The sequence below is a fragment of the Caretta caretta genome, chromosome 16, assembly GCF_965140235.1.
Source record: "Caretta caretta isolate rCarCar2 chromosome 16, rCarCar1.hap1, whole genome shotgun sequence".
Classification (NCBI taxonomy): domain Eukaryota; kingdom Metazoa; phylum Chordata; order Testudines; family Cheloniidae; genus Caretta; species Caretta caretta.
Genome location: NC_134221.1, coordinates 8,283,308 through 8,308,734, shown reverse-complemented (window position 1 = coordinate 8,308,734; position 25,427 = coordinate 8,283,308). Strand labels below are relative to the sequence as shown.

General features: G+C 51.1%; 1 protein-coding gene across 5 annotated transcripts in view; it reads left to right on the top strand.

Annotated features, from left to right (window-relative positions):
* The window catches only part of WHRN (whirlin), a 109,743-nt gene that overhangs the window by 81,302 nt on the left and 3,014 nt on the right, over window positions 1-25,427 (top strand). For 4 of the 5 annotated variants that reach the window (XM_048822777.2, XM_048822778.2, XM_048822773.2 and 1 more), the window contains 4 exons: window positions 15,478-15,549; window positions 15,997-16,585; window positions 21,749-21,927; window positions 24,858-24,980. In XM_048822777.2, the coding sequence (XP_048678734.1) occupies window positions 15,478-15,549; window positions 15,997-16,585; window positions 21,749-21,927; window positions 24,858-24,980 (963 nt within the window). The remainder of the gene's footprint in view (window positions 1-15,477; window positions 15,550-15,996; window positions 16,586-21,748; window positions 21,928-24,857; window positions 24,981-25,427) is intronic. The other variant, XM_075120557.1, reaches the window with a different exon arrangement.

Genomic DNA, 25,427 nt, shown 5'->3' with positions numbered 1-25,427 from the left:
TGGGGTGGGGAGTTGCGTGCTGTGATTTCCATAGTGAAAGAGATGTGGGAATGGGGAGGGCATAATTCAATTGTTTGCTGCCAGAGGCTGATGCCTTCCCGTTCGGTGTTTGCTTTCACTTCCTTTGCCTCTGCCAGCTCTCAGCCTTTCCTTAGCATCTCCCTCCCTGCCACTCCTGCTGGGGCAGCGATGCTTGGAGCTCCAGTGTAGACACGGCTCTGAAGTCTTTACCGCCATGCCCTCTGACCCGATTCGGGCCACGTCAAAATGCTGGCGCCCTGTCTACACTAAAGCTCCCACTGCACTTGATGGTGCAACAGTGGGAGATTTGAAGGGCAAGTTCAGCGCCAGTCTCCTGGGCTGATCTGATCTATCCCTGTTTGTCCTTTCTAACTACTGTCTCATTCCAGCTTGTCTCATGATACCTTTGTACCTGCTCCTTCCATCATGGCACCACATCTGTCCACTGCTCTGTGTAATCAGCCAGTCTATGCCCTGGCTGGGGGGTCACATTGGCCATCTAGGGCAGGCCACATTGGCCATCTTAAGTCCACATTGTCTTTGATTCAAGCGCCATAAAGAGCAATGCATAATAGCATGGGTTCTTAACCTAGGGGGCGCGACTACTCTCCTTTTTTGGTATAGCTAGATGGGGAGAGGGTCTCAAAATGTTTGGGGGAGGGGCTCCTGAAACTGTATTCTGCTGTACCATGGGCTCTAGGACAGAACTGGTTGAGAAGCCCGGCACTCTCATGTACTGCAATTCTAATGCGTCCCCAGAACATCTTCCAGGCACACTGAGCCCCAAAAGGCTGCAACCGGGGCGGAATCATACACGACAACAGGCTAAATTACAGGGTGCAGGTGTGTAGAAACGCTGGTCCAAACTCATCCCCAGTGCCGCTCTGCTGACCTGCACGGGAATCCCGCAGGGGCTGAGTCTGACCCCACTGTACGGTGAATGATTGCAAGGTCTCATTTGTGAGGCTGAGCACATCCCATAATGGACCTTTAAAAGCCCCTTCTATCTTGCAGGGAGGAATCTCAAGGTTATTGGATGGAATTCACCCTGCAGGGCAGGTGGAATCTTAAAGCACCTGGACTGTAGCTGGTGTAGTAATTGGTTTCAGTGGAACTGCGCCTGCATTTGGACTGCGTGAAGTTAGACCATGCGGAGATAAATGCATACCTGTCTGATGAAATGTGCTTCGAGTGAGCAGTGGGCTAATGAGAACTACCTCACTGGACGACTCTGCTTCAAAGTGCTTTGCTAACCCCTGACTTTGCTTGCCATGAACTCTTGTCAGTGTCTCGTTTGGTGCAGATGGGCTTAGTATCCCCTTGCTCTGGTTGTGAGCTGCGGGGGCATCTCTGGGGAAAGAGGAGGAACTTCATAAATCCCTCATGCTGTGCACTCCCCCCCTTCGCCCCCATCTATTGACCCCTGGTCTCTGGGAAGTCCCGTAGATTGTCAGAATGCTCCCGTGAAGAGGGGATAGCGCCGTGTTTGGTGAAAGGTGCTATTTAGGCTGGGAAGGTAGCACAATGAAGATTAAATGGAGTGGTTTGGGGTCCGTTAGCCAATGTATATGTTAGCTGTAGTATACAGCACGTTAATAGGTAGTGTGCACGTGGTATTTATGCATATGGGTATTGGGAAGTTATGTTAATTGAATGTATTATTCGCTTCCCACAGTTCTCTTCACACATGTCACCTATCCCACAACACTTTGCAAAACTGAAGGCAGCTTTGGAATTAAAAAAGAGGAAACTTGTCAAGGCAAAGATGCATGAACATTTCGTACCAAGTACAGCCAGAGAGTACTTTTGTTATGGCTCATCAATGCTTGGAGTATAGCATTCAAAATGAGCTCTGGAAAGTATAGGGAGGTACCAAGGACAAGCTGGCACAAAGTAGTGGGACAAACTTAAATTTTAAGTGATGTGTAAAGAGTTTTGTAACTTGTAACATCACACTATCAGTTCTACTAGCTGAAATGTCTAACTTTGAAGCACACCTTCAGTGTGAAGTGAACTTGCTCCAAGGTAAGAATTTGCTTCCTGGAAGCAGGGCATGTATATCTCATTTTCGTATCGTAGTACTTTGTCTTTAGACAATACATTTGGCTACGTTTGGTTATTTGGTCTCTTGGACATTTTTAAAAATGAACCGCGAGGGTAGTTAGATGATTGGCTACCCCTTTTAATCACTAGTTTGTATGATAATGCGTTTGGCAAAGCAGAAACTTGGGAAGTGCCACTTCACACCAAACTAAGGGCTAGATTTTTATTTTATTTACACCAGCAGAAAATCCCGTGTATATATGTGGGCTTAAGTGCAGTTACTTGGGATATACCTCGGTATAACTGAGAGCAGACTCTGGCCCTCTATCTGATAAAGGGACTTACTTACATGAGCCACGGGGATCGCATGATTCCATCTGGTGTGCAGGCCATCTGTATTCCTTCCCATCATGGGGGATGTGTCACCCCCAGGTAGTAGTAATAATCATACTTTGTAACTAAATCATTGTAAGTGACCAAAGCTTTTGCAAAGGTGTTCACAGATGGGGAAACTGAGGCACAGAAAGGGGAACTGCCCAGTTTGAGATGTTGGCAAATTGCATAGACAGTTGCTTGAGTACGCTTTGGTCTGTTATGAAATATATTCAAGAGACTAAATCGCCAATACCAGTTAGGTTTATTGCTATAAGTCAATCATAATATAGTCCAGGGAAAAAATTCAGTATGATGCCAGTCTCTGGGAAGCCATCTCGTGCAGCTTTGTTACATTCAGCTTATGTAAGGCCGTGTGCTCCCAGAGTTGCACATTTCAACCAGTCGTATTTACAGGATGATTTTCCAAGGTACAAAGCTCTTTTCTTCTGTTCCTCTCCTTATCTTTGTTTTGGGTACTAGCGTTTCAGGTGCTGGGTCATGAAAGTCTCTCCCTAGCTTATATCAAGACGGAGAGCAAATGTATCTTGATTCTGACAAGTTCCTATCTGCCGATGCCAGTTGTTCTATTGTAGGGCACTGTGGGATGTAGCTTCGCATGAATAACAGAACTCTGGGAGAAGCATAGGCCAATGTAGCTCTTATCATGGCCAGGCGTTCGTATAATGTGGTGTATGTTAGGCTAGGATGTGTGTATTCTCTAGCAAAGATCATACAGCAAAACAGTGATAAAGCCAGGAACAAGGCCTAGACCTCCAGGGTGCCAGGCTTTCCAGGTGCTGCCACCTTGAATGAGGCTAAGTGTGGCATGGTGTCATCCCCTTTCCAGGGGCGAGGAAGGCTGGTGTCACCAGGTCCACTTTGACACCCCGGATCCATTTGACTGCTCCTTGATTCACCATGATAGCCACCAGACCCTTACTTGGGACTCAAGGTGTGTGGAATATGGGAGGCCGTGGTACTAACACTGTGTCCCCTTCAACTCCGAATCTCTCAGGCACCCCACGTCTGGCAGCAGTCCCCACCACTAAATAGCACCTTCCCTAGTGTCAAGATGGCCACAGCAGTGCCGAAGGATTCCCCACCAAAGGGCCCTGTCCACCATCTCGGAGGTCACTGGGAGCCTTTCGACTGGCTGCAATGAGAATTGGATTGGGTTCCGGTCCATCCCTGGTGTGTCTGCACTGAAGTCAATGGAGTTACGCTAGGCGTGGATCTACCCCAAAGGCTACCTCTCCAGTGCCCAAAAGCCCTGTGGCAGCAAGTCTCAGAGCCCTGTCAACAGATGCAGGCTTGCGGGGTTCATGCTAGGGGGCTAAAACTAGCCATGTCGACTTTCCCACTCAGGCTGGAGCTGGGACTCTGAGACCCACCCCACTTGCCAGGTTTCAGAGCCTGAGTGAGAACAGCTACATTGCTATTTTTAGCCCCATAGCACAAGCCCAGGAGCCGGAGTGAGTTGGCCTGGCCTCTGAAACTCACTTCTGTGGGGGAGGGGTGGGAGTGAGGTTGCAGTGTAGACGTACCCTAAGAGTCCCCTCAGCTCTCCAATCTTCAGGCTAATGATTCATAGATTCATAGATATTAAGGTCAGAAGGGACCATTATGATCATCTAGTCTGACCTCCTGCACAATGCAGGCCACAGAATCTCACCCACCCACTCCTGCGATAAACCTCTCACCTATGTCTGAGCTATTGAAGTCCTCAAATCATGGTTTAAAGACTTCAAGGAGCAGAGAATCCTCCAGCAAGTGGCCCGTGCCCCATGATACAGAGGAAGGTGAAAAACCCCCAGGGCCTCTTCCAATCTGCCCTGGAGAAAAATTCCTTCCCAACCCCAAATATGGCAATCAGCTAAACCCTGAGCATATGGGCAAGATTCACCAACCAGATACCCAGGAAAGAATTCTCTGTAGTAACTCAGATCCTACCTCATCTAACATCCCAAACTTCTGAATGAGCTGGTCAATTCGAGGATCACTAGCCCCTTCTAAACTTGTGAGGTGTGATATCATTATGGGGTGCATGAAGTTCACCCCCAGGCAAGCCAAGTCCTAATTAAACCTCTCTGTAATGCTAATTATAGATTCCTAGATACTAAGGTCAGAAGGGACCATTATGATCATCTAGTTTGACCTCCTGCACAACGCAGGCCACAGAATTTCACCCACCCACTCCTGCGAAAAACCTCTCACCTATGTCTGAGCTATTGAAGTCCTCAAATCATGGTTTAAAGACTTCAAGGAGCAGAGAATCCTCCAGCAAGTGACCCATGCCCCATGCTACAGAGGACAGCGAAAAACCTCCAGGGCCTCTTCCAATCTGCCCTGGAGGAAAATTCCTTCCCAACCCCAAATATGGCGATCAGCTAAACCCTGAACATATGGGCAAGATTCACCAGCCAGATACTACAGAAAATTCTTTCCTGGGAACTCAGATCCCACCCCATTTAACATCCCATCACAGGCCATTGGGCCTATTTACCATAAATATTTAATTACCAAAACCATGTTGTCCCATCATACCATCTCCTCCATAAACTTATTGAGTTTAGTCTTAAAGCCAGACAGATCTTTTGGCCCCACTGCTTCCCTTGGAAGGCTATTCCAAAACTTCACTCCTCTGATGGTTAGAAACCTTCATCTAATTTCAAATCTAAACTTCCTGATGGTCAGTTTATATCCATTTGTTCTTGTGTCCACATTGGTACTGAGCTTAAATAATTCCTCTCCCTCTCCGGTATTTATCCCTCTGATATATTTATAGAGAACAATCATATCGCCCCTCAACCTTCTTTTAGTTAGGCTAAACAAGCCAAGCTCCTTGAGTCTCCTTTCATAAGACAAGTTTTCCATTCCTCGGATCATCCTCATAGCCCTTCTCTGTACCTGTTCCAGTTTGAATTCATCCTTCTTAAACATGGGAGACCAGAACTGCACACAGTATTCCAGGTGAGGTCTCACCAGTGCCTTGTATAACGGTACTAAAACCTCCTTATCCCTACTGGAAATACCTCTCCTGATGCATCCCAAGACCCCATTAGCTTTTTTCACAGCCATATCACATTGGCAGCTCATAGTCATCCTATGATCAACCAATACTCCAAGGTCCTTCTCCTCCTCCTATGACCCAGCCAGACCTGGTTATCACCTCCTAGTTTAATGCGTCTTTGGCTCTCTGCTCAGTTCTGCAAAGCAGGGGTTAATTGTACAATGTAATAATCAGCTGCAGTCTCTTGATCACAGGAGCTCAGGTATTGTAGAATTTGCTTAAAAATGAGCTGGTCCTGAGGGATTTGGAGAGGGGTTTGGGTTTTTCCCGGCTGTGTAATTATTATGTTTACAAAATTGAAATCTACATTGATTTTATGTGGTCATTATTTCGTAGCGAATGTAGTGCCAGATTGACAGACAGCAGAGTTCTCTGTACAGAGCCCAATCCTGCGAGGGGCTGAGCAGCTCCTGGGAGGCGCTCGACACCAGGATGGATTGGGCCCTGTAGCTCCAGAACAGACACCGCGTAGAGGGCAGCAGTGTCCTTCCACATCCTGACCCCTGCGAATAAGCATGAACTCCATTCTGGGTGAAACAACTCATTGCAGGAGATGGGGAGGGAGATGATCTCCTTGTCCATTCATCCTTAAGTGACCATGCTCACCAGTAGCTGAAAAGGCCTAGCTTGGGGTTGGGTTCAGAACAAAGTTTCAGTTTTGGTTCTTATTTTAGCCAAAATGGATCAGCCATGCCTGGTTTTAAAGGGACAGAGGTCTAAATAAAAGTGAGGCGGGGTTATCTAGTGGTTAGAGCAAGGAGCTGGGTGTCAAGACTTCTGGACCCTGCATCTAGCTCATCCACCAACCCCAGGGAATGATCACAAAGTCACTTATCTTCCTGTGCCTCAGTTTCCCAACTGTAAAGTTAGACTAGTATATTGCCCTGCCACCCTGGGGAGGGACCAGTGACTTGATAGACTTAATTAATTAATATCTGGGAAGTGCTTTGAGACTCTCAAATGGAAGGCACTTGAGAACAACTGGAAAAGGTGTTAAAATGATCCCAGGTTCCTGCAGGTGGTGAAACGAAATACCTGTTTTCCCAGTCACTTTGCCTGCCTGTTTCCCGTCTCCTGAAGAAATGATGGGTTGTGGCTGTTGTATCTTAAATCCACATAGAGGGGAGATTAGACGGGGCCTTTAAATTATCTCAGTTCATCTCCTCCAAATTTACCATTCAGCAGTGACCTTTCTGTTCATCCTGAAAACTTAGTTCTGAGACTGAAGTTCTAGAAGTGCTCTCAGATTCCCCACTTCTCAGTATAATAAACTCAATTAATGAAGCAAGAGGACCAATAAATTCACTTAACAATGTAATGGTGCTGGAGGTGGGTCTCTGCTAACATCACCATGGAATCTGGAGCTCCCAGACATTTCTTACAAGTAATAATTCACATGAATCTGCAGTGGGTTTAGATAGCATCTCAGTAGAAGCACAAGGAATTTTGGCAGGAAATCACAATACTGCTTGCTGTGGCTGAAAGAATAGAGTCCGATGTTTTAAGGTGTTTCGTGAAAGGTCTTCCACCCCTTCACCCCACCTGCGTATTTGGGGAAGGCAGCATGATCCAGAGCAGTGATTCTCAACCAGGGGTACACATACCCCTGGGGGTACGCAAAGATCTTCCGGGGGTATGTCGTCTCATCTAGATATTTGCCTAGTTTTACAACATGCTACATAAAAAGCACTAGCAAAGTCAGCACAAACTAAAATTTCATACAGACAAAATGAGAAAGGAAGCTAATTTCCATGGGTTAGAAGGAAACAGTTGAACCATGCCAAGCAGCCCCCCAGGTGGGATATCTGTTATCTCCTGTGCTAAAATGACATTAATGTGTAGTGTAGCTCAGAGGTGTTAAACCACGGTCAAGCTACACACCAGAAATGGTCACCTTTCAGCCGAGGGCAAAGTGATCCCAGTTGTATAGCAATATATGTTAGTAAAGCGCAGTGGGAATTGAGAATATAAAATACATCTCCATATAAGTAGTTATTTTATTATTACCCTGTGTCCATGCCCATGTTGTTAGTGCTGCTGTTGGAAAAACTTTGACAAACTTTGTTTTGTCAAAATTGAAATGTTCTGTGGACCCAGTTTGATTTGACGAACTTCCAACAGAAACCAGGTTTCCACCGGTTTCCTGCCATCTTGCCTTCCGACCTCCCCGGCAGACCACCTGTGGGCTGCCAGGGAACTGAGAGCCTGGTATCCCTGGGCCGTCCAGGGTGGGGGGCTCAGTGGCAGCCCACCAGACAGACTGCCCCAGCGCCGGGACTTTGTTCCCTTTCATGGCGAATTTTCAATTTTATTCCAACTCTGAATAAAACCAGATTTCAAAATACCAAAACCCTCCTCGAAACAGAATGACCTTTCTCTGCCTGGCTCCTGTCGTTAGCAATAACTGGGAAAAAGGAGATGCTAAGTTTTAACAGTGAGTTTAATTAACCATTGAAACCGATGGCCAAGGAATGTGGTAGATTCTCCATCACTTGGAGTTTTTACAGCAAGACGGGGTATATTTCTAAAAGATTACACCTGACCTCCGCTACAGGTTGGACTCAGTACAGAAATCAGTGGGTGAAATTCTCTGGCCTGTACTCTGCAGGGGTCAGACTGGATGATCACAAAGGCCCCTTCTGCCCTTAGGATCCATGAATAACGTACATTAGAGGGAGGAGAAATAGACGGTTGATAGGTGCGGAGCTATTTCTAAACACTTGTTTTTCAAAGCTGTGGCATGGGGCCTCAGTGGCCCTTTAAAGTGACAGCCAATAAAACCTGATCTTAAAATAGAGTGAGCTCCTACAGGCACGTTTTTGCTTAAAAGCCATTACCTTTTACAGCCAGGAGCAATTTCTACTTTGCCCAGAAATATTAGGCGTAAGGGAAATCCAGTCCTCTTTTAGGACAGCTCAGCAAAAAATGGAACCATATTTATATCTCCACGCAGACGGGCCGAAAACAGCCAGGGTCAGCAGCATTGTTGGCAGGGCCTAGGCATAGAGCAGCCCAGGGGCTGCTGAGAACTCCCTAGCAGCAAAGAGAGGACTGGCAGGCTGCCTTGACTCAGTGAGCATGTTCCCCTGGCACACGGTGCCTGGCATGTCTGGAGACAGACAGCCCGCCAGCCCTTTCCCTGAAATGCCCATTACTATGGCAGAACATTTCAGAACTATCTCCAGCTGAGATCCAATACAGGAACAGCCTGGTCGAAACAGAGATAGGGTGGAATGGATGTAAAACCACAGGAGTCCTGTAGTCTCCTCCAGAGTAAACCAGTGGGGTGTATCCTCATGGGTAGGGCCCTACCAAATCTGGTCTTTTGTGTCATTTTACCCTGACCTATACAGATTCCACAGAGGAGACAAGTGGGGGGGCCGCAAGGTGATTGTAGGGGGGGGGAGCGGTATTGCCACCCTTACTTCTGTGGTGCCGTCAGCACCGGGTGGCCAGAGAGCGGCAGCTGTTAGCCAGCTGCCCAGCTCTGAAGCCAGGAGCAGCGCAGAAGTAAGGATGGCAATACCACAACCCCCCCCTACAGTAACCTAGCAACTCCCCCCCCCCGGCCTCTTTTGGGTCAGGACCCCTACGGTTACAACACTGTGAAATTTCAGATTTAAATAGCTGAAATCATGAAATTTACAATTTTTTAAATCCTATGGCCGTGAAATTGACCAAAATGGACCATTAATTTGGTAGGGCCCTACTCATAGGTCAGCGTAAAGATTTGCTGCAGTGTGACCCTTGAGAAATCCTCCTGTCCTGCAGGAAGGGAAGGAACTCGGTGCTGTTCACCCTGCAGGGGGAGAGGAATTGTAAAGGGCACAGTCACCAGAAAGCCCAGGTCCTGCTGATAATCCAAACTGAACGAGCTGCACCTGGTCCTAGGCCTGGTTGTTACTGGCAGGGTCTCTCCAGGGGTTCCCTGATCAGTGTGGGCAGGTTTTTTGTTTATGTCCCCTGAGAACCAGGCTAGCCAAATTGTGCAATAGAAACACCCCCTTCCTCCCACTCTCCTCACCGAGCCCATTAGCTCCGAGGCCGATCGCCTGGCTGGAGTAGAACTGCACCGGGATCAGGCAGAGAAAGCAGCAGCCACCCTGCCAGCAGCCCTGCGGCATACAGGAGAGCTTTGCAATGCGCATCCATCAAACCAGAGTGCAAACGCCCCTACCTGTGTAGTGCTGATACTGAGACTGCACATTGGACCAGGTCTTTGGGAAAGGCTTTAGATACCCTGGTGATGGCCATGGTGTAAGAGCGGGATCTGTAGCCACACAGGCCTGGTGTGGAGGAGCAGACTTTACTGTCTCTGTAAATACTTTCTCTCTTCACTCCGCCTTCCCTGGCAACTTTTTTAGGCCAATGATGTTAAAGGTGGGTCTCGATTCCTGTCTCCTAAGCTTCCCTATTTATAAGGCTCCGGAGCCTTAATATTTCACCCATCCTGCCAGGGGAAGATCTTTTGAACAGGAACTCAGTGGACTTCATCCTGCAGGGCTTCAGGCTTCAAAGGTGCTGGGAGTCTAGCACAGAAGTGGGCAAACTATGGCCCAGGGGCCACATCTGGCCCTCCAGACATTTTAATCCAGCCCTTGAGCTCCCGCCTGGAAGTGGGGTCTGGGGTTTGCCCCGCTCCACATGGCTCCTGGAAGCAGCGGCATGTCCCTCTTCCAGCTCCTACATGTAGGGGCAGCCAAGGGGCTCCGCACGCTGCCCCCACCCCAAGTGCCGGCCCCGCTGCTCCCATTGGCTGGGAACTGCAGCCAATGGGAGCTGCAGGGGCGGTGTCTGCTCACAGGGCAGCGCACAGAGCTGCCTGGCTGTGCCTCCGCAGGGGAGCCCGAGGGGGGACATGCCGTTGTTTCTTGGAGCTGCTTGAGGTAAGTGCCGCCTGGAGCCTGCACCCCTGACCCCCTCCCATGCCCCTGCCCCAGCCCTGATCGCCCTCCTGCCCTCTGAACCCCTTGGTTCCAGCCCGGAGCACGCTCCTGCACCCCCAACTCCTCATCCCCAGCCACACCCCAGAGCCCGCACCCCTAGCTGGAGCCCTCAAGCCCTCCTGCACCCCACCTCCAATTTCGTGAGCCTTCATGGCCCCCCATACAATTTCCATACCCAGATGTGGCCCTCGGGCCAAAACGTTTGTCCACCCCTGGTCTAGCATGTGCATTTTGGAAGCTCTCCGGGCTGCATGTGGCTGGTGAACTGTTAACGTCCTGACTCACGTGGCAGCCTGAAAGCTCTTGTCTCTAGCACATCAGGCAGGCAATTGAAAGTCTGGCCAGGGAAGGGTTACAGACCCAGCTGCCTCCCCCCACAGCGACATGGGGAGGGGACTGGAAATGTCACCACTTCCTGTGTGGTTATTAACAAGCCATGGTGGGATTATAGGCTTAGGGGCAGCAGCTGGAGATCATATCATGGAGGAGACGGTAATATTTAGGCGGCTCTCTCCTGCGAGGGGGTCTGGAGCTGGGGTAAGAGGGTGCAGCTCACTGCAGGTGCTTAGCCCAATTCTGAATTTGGCCCAGTAACTGTGTCCCCCTCCTCTGTTTGATCACATGGGTCGGGGGTGACTGAAGTTCACGCTCCCTAAAATTGTCTCTTCTTGAAATCACTGTCTCCCCCCACCCCCACCCCGCCTCCATTGACATCCACTGGCCCACCTTAACCCTGCATGCAATCAGACCTTCCTGAAATTCCTGCCCCATGGCTAGCCAGGCTGGGACTAAGGATGAATCATCCCCTATCCATTAATGTGGCTATCTGTCCCCAAAACCTAACCCCACTGAAACCCATCCTTGCCAAATAACCCTTGGCCCAATACTGGGCTCGCTGGGAATGAGAACTCATTGCCCTGAAACAAAGGCTTTCAGCTTTCTACTCCTGCCGGAGTGCCAGGCTGTGGGACAGGCTCCCATGCTACCATTGCTCTCAAGCCGTGTCTATTCACATCCTCGTTCTCCCCCACCCCCTAGTCCCTGTCCTAAAGCTGCAAAGAGGAGAAGCAATTTCTTCAAATGTTTTCCCTGCCTAGGGTGCCTGCGGGGCCTGGTTTGGATGTGAGTCATCTAACGGGTGGAAGGCCTTGGGGTGAGTGCTTTCCAGCAGATGGGGAAATGCACATGTACCACAGATTCAAACAAACCAGTTGTTTATCTGACACTAGACAACATGCGGTTAAACACAGACTGGACCCTGCCCATTCCAGCACAAAGGAACCAACAGCCTCATTAATGCGAGGGAAAGGAAATACGCTGTGGATCAGTGTTTCTGCAGATGTAAACTGCCTGATTGTTGACTTAATTGCGGAAGGCAGGCGAGATCAGAAGTGGGTTAAGTGGCATTTTGCTAATCCAGCAGGAGCTGTATATTATTCTTTCTAAATGCCCCCACCATGAGAATAAATTGGTTCCCATGGGAATACAAATGACATTTGATTTGCTTGTTAATTAGCCCCCCTGTGGGCTACACGCTTTACCTGGTTGGCAAAGTGTCACTGAGCATGAGTGTGAATCCTGGTGCAAATGCCGCTCCCTCGTTATAGAGATCCCATTGTCCTACATGGATCCTAGCACCAGTGCCCCCTGTTCCCTCCCCCGGTAGATAGATCCCATTGCACTCATGGCCTTTGAGTGTGGATCTGAGCGCGAGTGTACAGCGGTTCTCCAGGGTGGGAAGGAGAGGATCCAGTTGTCCGGGTTCCCTCCAGATGACAGTGTGTTGGAGAACGTGATTTGCTCTTGCCTGGCCTCGTGGGATCAAGAGGTGTTATAACCACACTGCAGAGCCATGTGCTCTCCTGTGTGTCACTTCCACCTCCAGGAGAGCAAGGCTGCAGGGCTTGGATACTACAGTGCTGGGTGCTATTGGAACCCAGGAGTTTCACCCCAGGGAGCTCTCTCCACCACTGCCCTCCCTCGGGTTTCCTGCGGGAGGAAGCCAACTTAAACCCTGCAAGCAGCCTCTACTCTGCAAGTGCCACCCACCCACCTCCTGGGTGTGATGTTCTGTCCCAGCCAGTGGCATCGAGACCACTTAGAGAGAGATTAATGAGTCTGCTCTACAGCCTTAGCGAAGGGCCGTGTGGCTTTTAGCTCATGAAGTACAGGCTCATGCATTTAGCTCTAGAGGACCCAGGTTCGATCCCACTCACCAACGAGTGGGGTCTGTCAGTGTTACACAAGCAGGTTGATTCTGGGCTTACCTGCCAGCATTTGGAGCCTGTGCTGGCCCCCTTCTGTCCCCCAGTACCAGTGGGGGTATAGTCCCAGTATGCCACTCCACTCTGATGCTGTGGAGGACTTGCCACCATCCATCTGGGCCCTCTGCCAGGGTTTACACTGGCCTAAAACCAGAGTGAATATGATCGTTGGCTTTTTAACCCAATTCTGTCCCCTCCACACAGACAAAATCAAGCCATGCTCTGCAACAGGCCCCGAGCACGCTACTATGGGCAGGGGGACACAGCGGCCTGCCTTCTCTCTCCTTCCCTGCCCCCACATGCAGTGAGAATGACGCCCTGGGGTCCGCATTCGTGCTCCCAGCCTATCAGCGCCAGGGGCCCCACCCAGCATGTTACAATTCACACTCCCAAGCGTGGAGCGCAGTAGAACTCACACGGTCCAGGGCACTCGTGCTTGGATTCACACTCAGGGCCTGCAGGACTAGACAGCAGGAGTCTCACTCTCAGCCTTTCAGAGGCTGAAAGGGGTAAGTTGTGCCCCTTACCCCTGCTGTGCCAGGTGCTTTGATATCCTAGCGGGTGCTTAGTGCCAGGAGTCACACTTCGAACAGGGAGTTGCTCTAATCAGCAGGGGCCATGGTGGCAGAAAAGTGATGGCTCTGGCCTTGGGACAGGGGTCATAGCCCATCTGAGGCAAACTCCCGCCATGTGGTGGAGTCAGATTGGAGCCCAGGGCCCCTGCCCTCCCCTCTGCTGGGCCAACCGGGACTGTGCCAGCCCCACGGGGATGCAGAGTGCTGCGTCAGCCGCGCCGATCTGCACAACCCCTCCGTGCACGGAAATGACATCTCCCTGAATTCCCCGGCGTTCATTAGCCAGGCGCTCACTGCTCCGAACCTCTCTCCTCTGGCTGACGTTACCCATCTCTCCCCCGCCCCTGATTGACAGCCCCACCGTGCCGAGAGACTAACGAACTCATTGAATTCTTTTGCTGATTTCTCGGGCTCTGCTGACGGCATTGACATATTCCAGGCTGTATTTTGACATCTGATCATTAATTTTGGCTATAATTATAATGAAGAAAGAAAAAAAACCCCAACGCACCCAACATCTGCCAGGCATTTGCATCGGAGACTGTCTGGTCTGATTTCGTGTCAGGGCGGTGTGTGCGCGGGATGGGGGGGAGCATCTTGATTTAACCCTTTCATAGCCCGCAAAGAGTGGAAGATCCCCCCAGGAAGTGAAAACATGATTGGGTCAAACCACGAGAGTGGCTCAGCCGAGCAAGGGGAGCAAGCCAACGGCACTGGGCTGCCGGGGCATGCGGGCTCCCAAAGAAGCATTTTGCTAGGGGGAAAGCATGGGGAGAAGGATATGAAATGGAAGGGAATGTGGAAAGGGAAGCGTTGCCAAGCTGGAGGGTGATCTCTTTGCAGCAATGCTGCAATTCCTGGCGGAAAGTGAGAGAGAGGCCCAGATGCAGAGAGGGAGACCCACACACACCACCTCACCCTCTGGGTCCTGAAGGCAGTCACGGCAGACTCAGGACCAGTCCGGTCTGAGGCTGTGACCACGCATCTCACCAGTGCTAAGCTCTCCTGGAGCTGGGTTTGCTTTACTCACCAGGGCTGCCGCTACCATGGGGGTGGCTCCCACCCCAATACCGACAAGCCCATAGTCCAAAGAGTAACCAGACCCTCTGACCTGGAGAGCGAGACTCAAATGCCCAGCGGTGATCTCACACCGTGACCAGCAAGGTCATAGCCAGTGCATCTTCTCTGTGCGGGCTCGGCCATGCCTCACCCTCGTTGCTGGCCATGCTTGTCCTCCCCAGGTAGCCTAGAGCAGGAAAGGGACTCCCTGCGCCCCATCCCCAGTCTAGCACAGCTATGCACCACGATCATCACCTGGTCCTTGGAAGGCTCCATCCCCACCAATCCTTGGAGCGGCACCTCTGAAGACAGCCCAGGCCTGAGCAAAGCAAAGGCAGATCCCAGAGAGATCCACTCACTTGGAAGGACACTTCTCCCACCCCGGTGGCTCTGAGCACTCGATGCTACGTAGATCATAGGCCAAATTCTGCTCTTAACTAACACGAGTGCCTCCTCCATTGAAATCAAGGGCGCGTGCCCCCATGGACCAGCGATCAGTCCTCACTCACCTCTTGCAGACGCTGCACCGGACCGGAGCGTTCCCTTGCTCACAGCAGTGGCGTTCCTGATTCCCAGCAGGGTGGGCGAGAGGACAAGCCAGCCCTTTGGCTTCAGCAAAGGGCTGTGTTTAAAGGGGATGCTGCCAAGATAAAAACCGTGGGCTGGACGGTTACATCCCTTGCTCCCCTAAAATTCCCCACTGCAATTAACAGGAGGATTTGGGCCATGCAGATGGCGGCAGCAGGCCGCAGGGGTCCCTTGCATTATTAAAACTAACAAATGTAACAACAGTCCAACGCTTGAACCCACAAAGCTACTGCTTGAGCTGAAGGCCTTGCCCTCCTAGTCTGCACGTGGGGCAGAAGCAGTTTCCCATCCGGGTTGCTTTTCCATAGCTGTGGTGCTTGGATCTCCCATGCTGCAGGGGCGACCTTGCCATGAATACAGACCTTTCTCATTGCAACCAAAAAGCTCCATTTGCTGCAAACCTTTCTGTCCATGTGAGGTTTTCTAAGATTCACCCGAAACCCCTGGGCAGCGTCTCGTGCTAGGGCCTCTGCTTTGCTTTGTGTTGCTGTACAGTGCAGTGACTGGCTGTTTTTCCCCTTCCTTTGTGTGCCTAGAACACCGCAGACCTGGAGGGAGGCGAAGAGGGATTCCAAAGCAGTATTAATGCCCTGCCAGACATCTCCCTGGTAAGAGATCTCACCTTCTCTAGCCAGTGCTTCCTCAAAAGGAAACAGATGCTAACTGAAGACCGTCTTCTCAAATACTTTCCCCCATCACTAACCTGTGGAACTCACTGCAGCAGGGCACGATTGAAACAAATAATGCAGCATAGTTAGAAAAAAGGACTTGGGGTCTGTGAATAAGAACAGCATCCGCAGTTACTGGAGCTAAAAACAGGACTATTCCTCTTTCAGTCTGCACACTCCAGGGGATATTCAGATTGCTCCTGAGGTCAGGAAGAAACTTCCAGCCTGTCACCTCCAATCCAGGTGAAACGTCTGACGCGCGTCACTGGAGGTGACAGGACACCAGGCTCCGGGGGTGATGGGCCAGTTCTCAGGTGTCCAGGCAGGGAAAGGGCCCCTCGTCCCACATAGCGGCATCTAATGGCTTCTTGTTCTGGTTTTTCACAGGACGATGTTTCGTCTTTCCCTGAGGAACCACCCAGCTTTAAGCCCCCACCTCCTCCTCCGGCTCAAGAGCTGGACTCCTCCACTGCCCAGCTCCGAAATGCCGCGAAAGTCACACCCAAGCGCCCTTCCTCTGAATCCTCCCAGTCAGGCCTCTTCTTCGTGGCCCCTCCCAGCCCCACCCCACCTCCCAGCCACCCCGACAAGGACACAGCCAGCATGACTTCCACCTCGGCCTCTGTGTCCACTGAGGATTCTGCCTCGAGTCCCGTCTATGCCGCCGTTTCCCCTGCCACTCTCAGCTCCGGGAGGCACATGGGTGCCCACTTGTCCTTGGTCAACCAGCACCCGATAGGCCCCTTCCCCCGAGTTCAGTCTCCAACCAGGCTGAAGAGCCCATCTCCTGAGAGCACCCCAGTCAGTAGCCTCCCAACGCCTGCTCCTCGTTCCCCTCCACCTCCCCCATCGCACCCGGAGCCAGACAAAGGCAGCCTGCAGTCAGCGATCAACCAGCACTTCGTCATGGTGGAGGTGCATCGGCCCAACAGCGAGCCGGACGTGAATGAAGTGAGATCCTTGCCCCAAGCCCGAGGTGGGTGGCTCTGCCTGCTGGATTGACCCTGGGGGGCATGGCCAGGTTAAAGAACCGCTGTACAAATTGCCACTCAGGCAAGTAACACTGAAGGGGCTTGTTCACGCTCTGTTCTCTCTGTTCCTCTTTTGCATTGCTCTGTTTGGACAATGAGACTAGTCGGTTTCACTCTTCTTTACAGCCACTTCTAGTCCATTTCCATTTCCTGATCTAGCACAAGAACTGGATGTTAGCATTGCAAACACCACAGGGGGGAGGAATTGACAGTGAAACCCTCTCTAAGGACTTGCAGTGATGGGAAAAAACAGGGCTATTCTGCTGCCTCACCCGGGCAGCTAGATCAGGGACGCCCCACTAGCCCCAAATCTGGGCTAGAAAAGGCAGAGAGTCTTTCTGAGATGAGAGAGAGCTAGAGGGAAGGGCAGGGAGAAACCCTTGAGAACAGCCTATTGATGGGGGAGTTTCAGGACTGAGTCTTATATCTGTAAATACAGCCCTGCTCGAGATACTCAAAGGTATTTACGTTCCTCACTACCATCTGGGCCTTTGTTACAAAGGGTTTGTCTGCACGAGAAAACTGATGGGAATAGCTCTTCTGGAATAAGAATGTCCAAGGGGGAGCTACTCCAGAATAGCTACTGCACTTTAAATTCATGTCCTACCTTATTCTGGAATAACTTCCTCATGTAAGCAAGCCCTTTACTGAAACCGCAGGAAGGAGGTAAATTGGGGCAACGCCCAATATGTGCGTGCGGTGGTAGAAGCAACATTGCCAACTCTCCTGATTTTATTGCAATATTTTGCTGTTCTTGAAGCCCCAGATGCTGGAGTCATGTGAGAATATTCAGATTACATGTTAAAAAAAAATCAGTGTCTAGGTCTCCTAATTGCGAATAAAAGTTTGACATCGCCTTTCAGAATAATAATTAATATAACACAATCCCTAGCTCTTATATAACCAGGTGTTGTATCATTATAATTATTATTAAGTGTTAGAATCAAAAATCGAGAGGGCAACTCAGAAGAGGCCCAAATTATTGTTTTAATCTTATGAGTTTTAAGCTGATTTCATGATATTTGAATGCTTGGCATTGGCAATGCTGTCAGCGCGGGGTGCGGGGCTTGGCACTCCTTATGGTACCCTGCCTCCTACCACCTTGTGCTCAGTGAACTTTTGTAAGCCTCCCCCTAGCTTTCCAGTGCAACTTTACCTGACCTTTAGTTAAAGACCAAGCTCCACTAGGCAGCTGATTGCATCTGGTCTCCTGGGCAAGTCTTTCTGCGTTTGTTAATAAAATCTGTTTCTGGTAGAATTCTAAAAGAAAAGAGAAATAACCCCGGGACTTTTTCCATTAGTCTCTGGGTTGAGAAAAGCTTGTTTGACAAAAAGCTGAATTTAGAGGCCCGATTCAACTAGGCGTTGGTCTTTTAAACATGTGTTTGGGGAGGCGGGGGGGTAAGGGAAGTGCAAAGAGGACATCAAGGGAAAGTTACCCAAAAGGAAACATGAGGTCCCAAAGGAGTGAGCTACCATTTGACCCCACTAGAGTCACTGTCACAGTGGATCGATGTTGGGGTGTACTCGAGTCAACTGATATTCCGCCTCATCAGCCCTCTGCTCAGTGCTTTCTGGCTGGCTGAGGTGTCCCCAGGCCAGAATCCAGTTCCAGCGTGACCAAAACTCCAGGACTGGATTTCTCTGGCACTTGTTTGACCCGATTCTCATTGTCACAAGGGCCTGTTTACACTGTCAATGACTCGCTTTACCTCGGAGCCCTGTAAAGGGGCCTTAAGGTCTTAATGTAAATGAAAATCAGCCCCAAAGTTTGTCCTACTGTGTGACAGGCAGAGACCTCCTGGTGATTCACTCAAAATACAGTTGGGGGAAACACCCAAACTGGCTTTCTGTGCCCACCTGGAATGGACTCTGGCCCGAGCCCCTGGGAACCCCAAAGGGCAATTTTCCATCTTTTCCTGGGCACCAGACTCTGGAAACACTCCATGCAGGTGGCTTTGCTTCCCTCTCGTGGTACCATTTACACACTGCAGATGTCACTGCTGGTGGGTGATGGATGACGTGATTTTCTATTCCGTTCTGTTCTGTATAGGGTGCTCTGCCTGGCCACCACCATGGCATAGCTAATGGGTTCGTAGGGCCCGATGCAGCTCTGGATACAGCCCGTCATCCCCCCTCTTCTTCCTCCCAGTCATGGTTTGAGTCCCCACCTGCAATCCCATTAAGAATGTTTGTTCAGATTTATTATTACTGATTATTATCCTTCCAGGAGCAGCAGAGGCTCCAGCCGATGTCAGGGTTCCATTGCGCTAGGTGCTGTACAGAGATATAATAGGAGACCGGCTACGTCCTGAAGAGCTAACACACTAAATACACAAGACAGACACAGGGTGAAAAAGGAAAGTGGGTGGAATGACTTGCCCGCAGTTACTCAGCTGGGCAGTGGCAGATCCAGGGCCAGAAGCCAGTTCTCCTGAGTCCTAGTCCAGTGCTTTATCCACGCTGCTTTGTTAGCTCTCCTCGCACGCTTGGTTGATAAGAAACTGAATTTTCATTACCGAGACCCATTTCAAGTCCAGTTTGAGCTCTTGTTACATACATTCAGCCGGGACACTGGCTTTGATTCCCGGTTGCTGAGCCTGTGGATGGAGGCTCCTCCAAAAGCCTTCTGCTGATAGACATTAGCCCAATCTCTTGCACAAACAGGCGTGCGCACCCAGCCTCTCTCCCGGTTCCCGGCACTCCCCTAGATTGCCTCCCAACCACGGTCAAGGGTAGCCTGACTCAGCGCTGTATTCTGCATGTCACAAACCTCTCCCACCTAACCTTCCCGTCCCTCGCATCCGTAATGTCCTGGAAGAGCCCCAACTCATCTCAGGTTCTACATTGGCCCAATGCCTGATACGGCTTTGGGAGCTGAGTTAGTCCCATGGAGGTACCCAAGCAGGATAGAGCTGAGCAATGAAGCTCATAGTCATTTACCTCAGTATCTTAATACTTAATCATTTCAAGAAGCACCCCATTCCTCAGGGTCATTTCCCTCCAACAAATGTCCTGAAGACCTGGTAGAACCCCTCCACTTCGCAATGTCTCTGGGGCAGAACTAGCCACGCTCTGCAGGGGGGTGTGGAGTAGACCATGGCTGATGTCCATCCAGAACTGTGGACAGGCATGCTGGCACTTTGATTGGGTCTGAGTGCTTAGCCTCTGCAGATGGGATTGAAGGTTCAGTGTCAGAGAGGCACTGCGGCTTGCAGGTGCCGCAGGGAGACAATCCTGCACGGTCTGGAGGAACGGCCTATGGGTGAAATTCTCCTCTGTGCAGCGGGCTACCATGTAGCCTCTATGCCACTTTAGTCCCACTTGGGACCTCTTCTGAGGGTTTAAGTGGCATGTAAGTCTTTTGCCAGCCCTCTGCGTAGGGGGGAATTTCACCTAGATGTCCTAATAGGTCTTTTCCGTTGCTGAGTTCTCTGATTAACCATTTGTTTGCTGAACAGAACGCAGCAAGGACTTCAGGTGAAAATATCTGCATTCAGCCGGGGGTGGGGGGTGGGACGGACAAGATGCCCCAAAGCAATGTCAAGGGGACATCAAAGGCTGCCCAGAGCAGCAGCAGAGATTGAGCCCGCTGCTCAGCCTTTGCAGCGCATGGGAAATGCGGTTTCCCTAGTTAATGGTGGGTCTATAAAACGGGCAATTTACACCCAATTTGAGGTGTATTTTTTTATAATTTATTACTGGTTAATAAATCTCATGCAAATATATGCAAATGAACGTCTTAAATCAGCTTGCCTGAAGCGCGATGCAAGCTGTTCGGCGGCTCACTGTGTTTCTTGATGTGCGTTAGGCATAGACGCACAGCTCTGCAAAACTAGGAGGCTCCATTTCTCTGGGGCTTAGGTTCCTGCTTTCAGTCCACTGAGTGCAGAACCCCTGACGTTTTGCTTGGTGATTTATTTTCAAACAAGCCCCAAAGGAAATTCTGACTGTGTCAAATCTCACTGGAAACATCCCTGAAAACCTATGAAATTGCAAACTGAATGTGGATTTATTACAAACCTCATCAATTAGCTCCGGTTTGCTTGAATCTGGACGTGTTTTCCTTCCAGAGACGGAGAAGACCCTTTGGCTGAATGTGTGCTGGCTTTCAAGTTTGTGTCAAAATGAGAGATGGGCCTAGAAAGGAACCCTAGAGCCATCCCCTCCACTTGATCTGTATTCAGATCTGGTCCTAGATCTGAATTTAGGGCCAAATTTTCTAAAAAGCTAAGCTCTTAATGTGCACGGTTCTGATGATCTGGCCCCATTTCTGGGCCTCTGGTTCATTGGAAAATCTGAGCCCTCGTGATTTGGGCCTGCGTCTACACTTAGCCCAAACCACGCCCCCCACCCCCCACATCTGAACATTGGGGAAGTTAGGCCCAGACCTGTAAAGATGTTTAGGCACCTAACTCCCAATGATGTAGTGTCTGAGCCTTCATGTCCGGATCTGAATCTGGAATGAACGTGGCAGCTCAGGGCCCATCTCTAAACCGGACCTGGAAGCAGCTGCCCCTGGCTGCATTTTGGGGTTCAGCGGGGCCCATTCCAGCCCACTGCAAACACTCCAGGCGAGTCTCCCCCAGCTGCGTGATGCACAGAGAAAGGTGAGGTCCTTGGTGCTGCGTGAATCCCAGGTGCCCTTGATCAGGGAATTCCCCACTCCAGGTACCGTTGCAGACTGGGGGGTGATGTGGCTTTACTGACATATGGGAGTCTTGCTTGCCAGGCAGCGCTGGGTGCAGGGGGTTCCCAATGGGAAACTGAGGGTATGTCTACACTTCAACCACTGCAGTTATTCAATGTAGACACTACTTGGGCTGACAGGAGGGGTTAGGAAATCCACCTCCCGGAGAGGCAGCAGCTAAGACAATGGAAGAATTCTTTCATTGACCTAGCGCTGTGTACACTGGGGGTTAGGTTGGCTTAACTACGTCTCTCAGGGGGGTGGATTTTTCACACCCTTGAGCGACACAGCTATGCCAGTGCAAGGTCCCAGTGTGGACCAGCCCAAGTTTGTGGTGTTCGAGTGAAGTCTCCCACCACGCCGCCTCTGTGCTGCTCTTTCCCTCCTGCTGACAGCCCTGGTCCTGCTCTTCCCCCAGCCTCCACGCTCTCCCAGCTGTCGGACAGCGGGCAGACCCTCAGCGAGGACAGCGGGGTGGACATCGGCGAAGTGGAGCTGAGCGGCAGGGACAAGACCCAGCAGCAGATCCCTGGGAAAAGCCGAGGTCCCAAGGAGGCACCGAGAAGCGATGGGCCAGCAGAGGCAGCCTCCAAACCGGTGAGGCACCCAGCAGAGCTAGCGTAGGTGCTGGGACTCACCTGTAGTCCTTGCTGGGCAAAGAGACAGGCTGCGTATAAAGGCCCCATGTCCCGCAGACACAAGTACCGCACGTCTCATACCCGCTTGGGGAGGCAGGCCTAGAACCCAGGGCCCTTCGTGCTCTGTGTCGACGCGGCAGTCAGAGGTGCGACGGCCGCACACGCAGACAGGCCTGAGCTCGCTTTGAACTAGCGAGGTCAGATAACAAAGCCGCGGCAACACGAGCTAGCTGTCCAAGCAGAGCATCCCCAGAGTCCCAGGGGGGCTTGTAAAGTCTGTGCTGGTGCCTCTTCGCTGCTCCTGGGTCTCGCACTAGCTAGATCAAAGCTAGCTTGGGTATGTCTACACATGCGGCTGTCGCACCCCTGTTTGCAGTGGAGACATGCCCCTAAGCATGCAGCCCTTTGCCCCTGGAGATGATGGAGCTGCTTGCATTAGCTGACCCAGCCACGAGAGAGCACGACTGGTCTCAGAGGCTATGTCTACCCTGCACACAGCTGGCAGTGGCTTTAGGGTATGTGTAGCTACATGCCACAGTGAAAAGCAGGCTGCATCCACACTGTGGTGTGTGGCTACATGTGACAGGGACAGGTTGAGGCAGCAGGATGCTCCATTGTGGATAGAAAGCTGGCTAGATCGTCGGGCTCAACGGGTAGTGATCAACGGCTCAGTGTCTAGTTGGCAGCTGGTATCAAGCGGAGTGCCCCAGGGGTCAGTCCTGGGGCTGGTTTTGTTCAACATCTTTATCCATTATCTGGAGGTGGTGTGGATTGCATCCTCAGCAAGTTCGCAGATGACACTAACCTGGAGGGAGAGGTAGATACGCTGGAGGGTAGGGATAGGGTCCAGAGTGACGTAGACAAATTGGAGGACTGGGCCAAAAGAAATCTGATGAGATTCAACAAGGACAAGCGTAGAGTCCTGCACTAGGGATGGAAGAATCCCATGCACCGCTACAGGCTGGGGACCAACTGGCTATGCGGCAGTTCTGCAGAAAAGGAGCTGGATATGAGTCAGCAGTGTGCCCTTGTTGCGAAGAAGGCTAACGGCATATTGGGCTGTATTAATAGGAGCATTCCCAGCAGATCGAGGGAAATGATTATTCCCCTCTATTCGGCACTGGTGAGGCCACACCTGTAGTATTGTGTCCAGTTTTGATCCCCCTAAGACAGAAGGGATGTGGACAAATTGAAGAGAGTCCAGAGGAGGGCAATGAAAATGATCAGGGGACTGGGGCACACGACTTACGCAGAGAGGCTGAGGGAACTGGGCTTATTTAGTCTGCAGAAGAGAAGAGTGAAGGGGGATTTGATAGCAGCCTTCAACTACCTGAAGGGGGGTTCCAAAGAGGATGGAGCTCGGCTGTTCTCAGTGGTGGCAGATGACAGAACAAGGAGCAATGGTCTCAAGTTGCAGTGGGGGAGGTCTAGGTTGGTTATTAGGAAACACTATTTCACTAGGAGGCGGGTGAAGCACTGGAATGGGTTCCCTACGGAGGTGGTGGAATCTCCATCCAGAGAGGTTTTTAAGGCCCGGCTTGACAAATCCCTGGCTAGGATGATTTAGTTGGGGTTGGTCCTGATTTGAGCAGGGGGTTGGACTAGATGACCTCCTGAGATCTCTTCCAACCCTTCTATGATTGTATTATTATAAACAAGACACAAGAAGTAATTCTTCTGCTCTACTCCACACTGATTAGGCCTCAGCTGCAGTATTGTGTCCAGTTCTGGGTGCCACATTTCAGGAAAGATGAGGACAAATTAGAGAAAGTCCAGAGAAGAGAAACAAAAATGATTAAAGGTCTAGAAACATGACCTGTGAGGGAAGATTGAAAAAATTGGGTTTGTTTAGTCTGGAAAAGAGAAGACTGAGAGGGGACATGATAACAGTTTTCAAGAACATAAAAGGTTGTTACAAGGAGGATTGAGAAAAATTGTTCTTCTTAACCTCTGAGGATTGGACAAGAAGCAATGGACTTAAATTGCAGCAAGGGAGGTTTAGGTTGGACATTAGGAAAAACTTTCTGTCCGGGTGGTTAAGCACTGGAATAAATTGCCTAGGGAGGTTGTGGAATCTCCATCACTGGGGATTTTTAAGAGCAGTTTGGACAAACACCTGCAGGGATGGTCTAGATAATACTTAGTCCTGCCCTGAGTGCAGGGGACTGGACTAGATGACCTCTCAAGGTCCCTCCCAGTCCTGCGATTCTATAATTGCTAACAAGAGCAGTGAGGAGGCACTGCTTGAGCGTATAGAGGGCCATGCAGGGTATATAGGCTGGGGATTGTGGCGTGTCTGGACTCTATTCGCGTTAACCACACCCCATCATCTAGCCTGCTATTTAGCCCCGTGCTGGGGGCGTGCAGTGTCCGTACTCTCCACACCACTGTAGGGAGTGTGCAGTGTAGATGGGCCCCCGCACACAATGGCAGGCTGGGATGGGCTGGAGTTTGTAGTCCTAAGGTGTTGGCCGCCCAGCTGCCCTACCCGGTGTGCCTCAGGGCCAATGGCCTTTTGGAGACCATCCTGCTGCGGCTACCCCCAGGATGCTGTGATGTCCCACTTCAGCTGCAAAGCCGAGGATGGCGGATCTCGGCCACCCAGAGTCTCATTCACATCAGGCAATCAGCTCGTTCCGCTGCTCTTCCCACCAGGTCATTGAAGAGGCTACAGGGCCGTGGCCAGAGAGGTGGCAGGCTCCACGTTCCTCGGCCACGGAAAAGGGCCCCATACAAGCACAGCAAGGCAGGCTGGAAAGGGTTAACCTGCTTGGCATTGGGTCCCCAGACCCAGGAGTTCCGGTCTGTCTGGGTGCAGGGCAGGATGGCCTGGAGAGAAGGCTCCCCACCCAGCCCTCCTCAATCGCGTTGCTGTTTCTCCCTCCGCAGCCTGGCCTTCTGGAGCCCACATCGTGTCTGATTCGAGTGGCGAAGAGCGCGCCGACCCTGGGGATTGCCATCGAGGGCGGCGCCAACACCCGGCAGCCTCTGCCCCGGATAGTCACCATACAGGTACGGCGGGCTGGGAACGGGAGTAGCTCGGTGCAGATGCTCCTCCGTGGCTCCGAGCTCTGAAAGGTCTTTTGAGATTTTCACACCTGGGTTCTTCTAACAGGGACATGCCCAGAATCCAGCCTCCCTCCTGTCTTCTACACCTGCTGGGTTTATCGTTCCCCTCACTGGGAGATGGAGACAGAATGCTGGCTGTTGATTACATCGTCCCTCTCATATCAGGGTGTTGCCACCGTTCAGGTCTTCCCGTGTCCAGCAGAGGGCGAGCATGTTCTCAGGGAGGGGAGAGTATAAAAGTCAGCTAGGTCCAGGAGAGGAGGCTCATCTTGTGTTTCCCCTAGGGGATGAGATTGTAACTTGGGGCTTGTCTACACAGACACTTAGTCCACAGCACACTGGGGTGTGAAGCTACCCCGCACTAGCATGCCGAGCACTAAGTGTCCATCT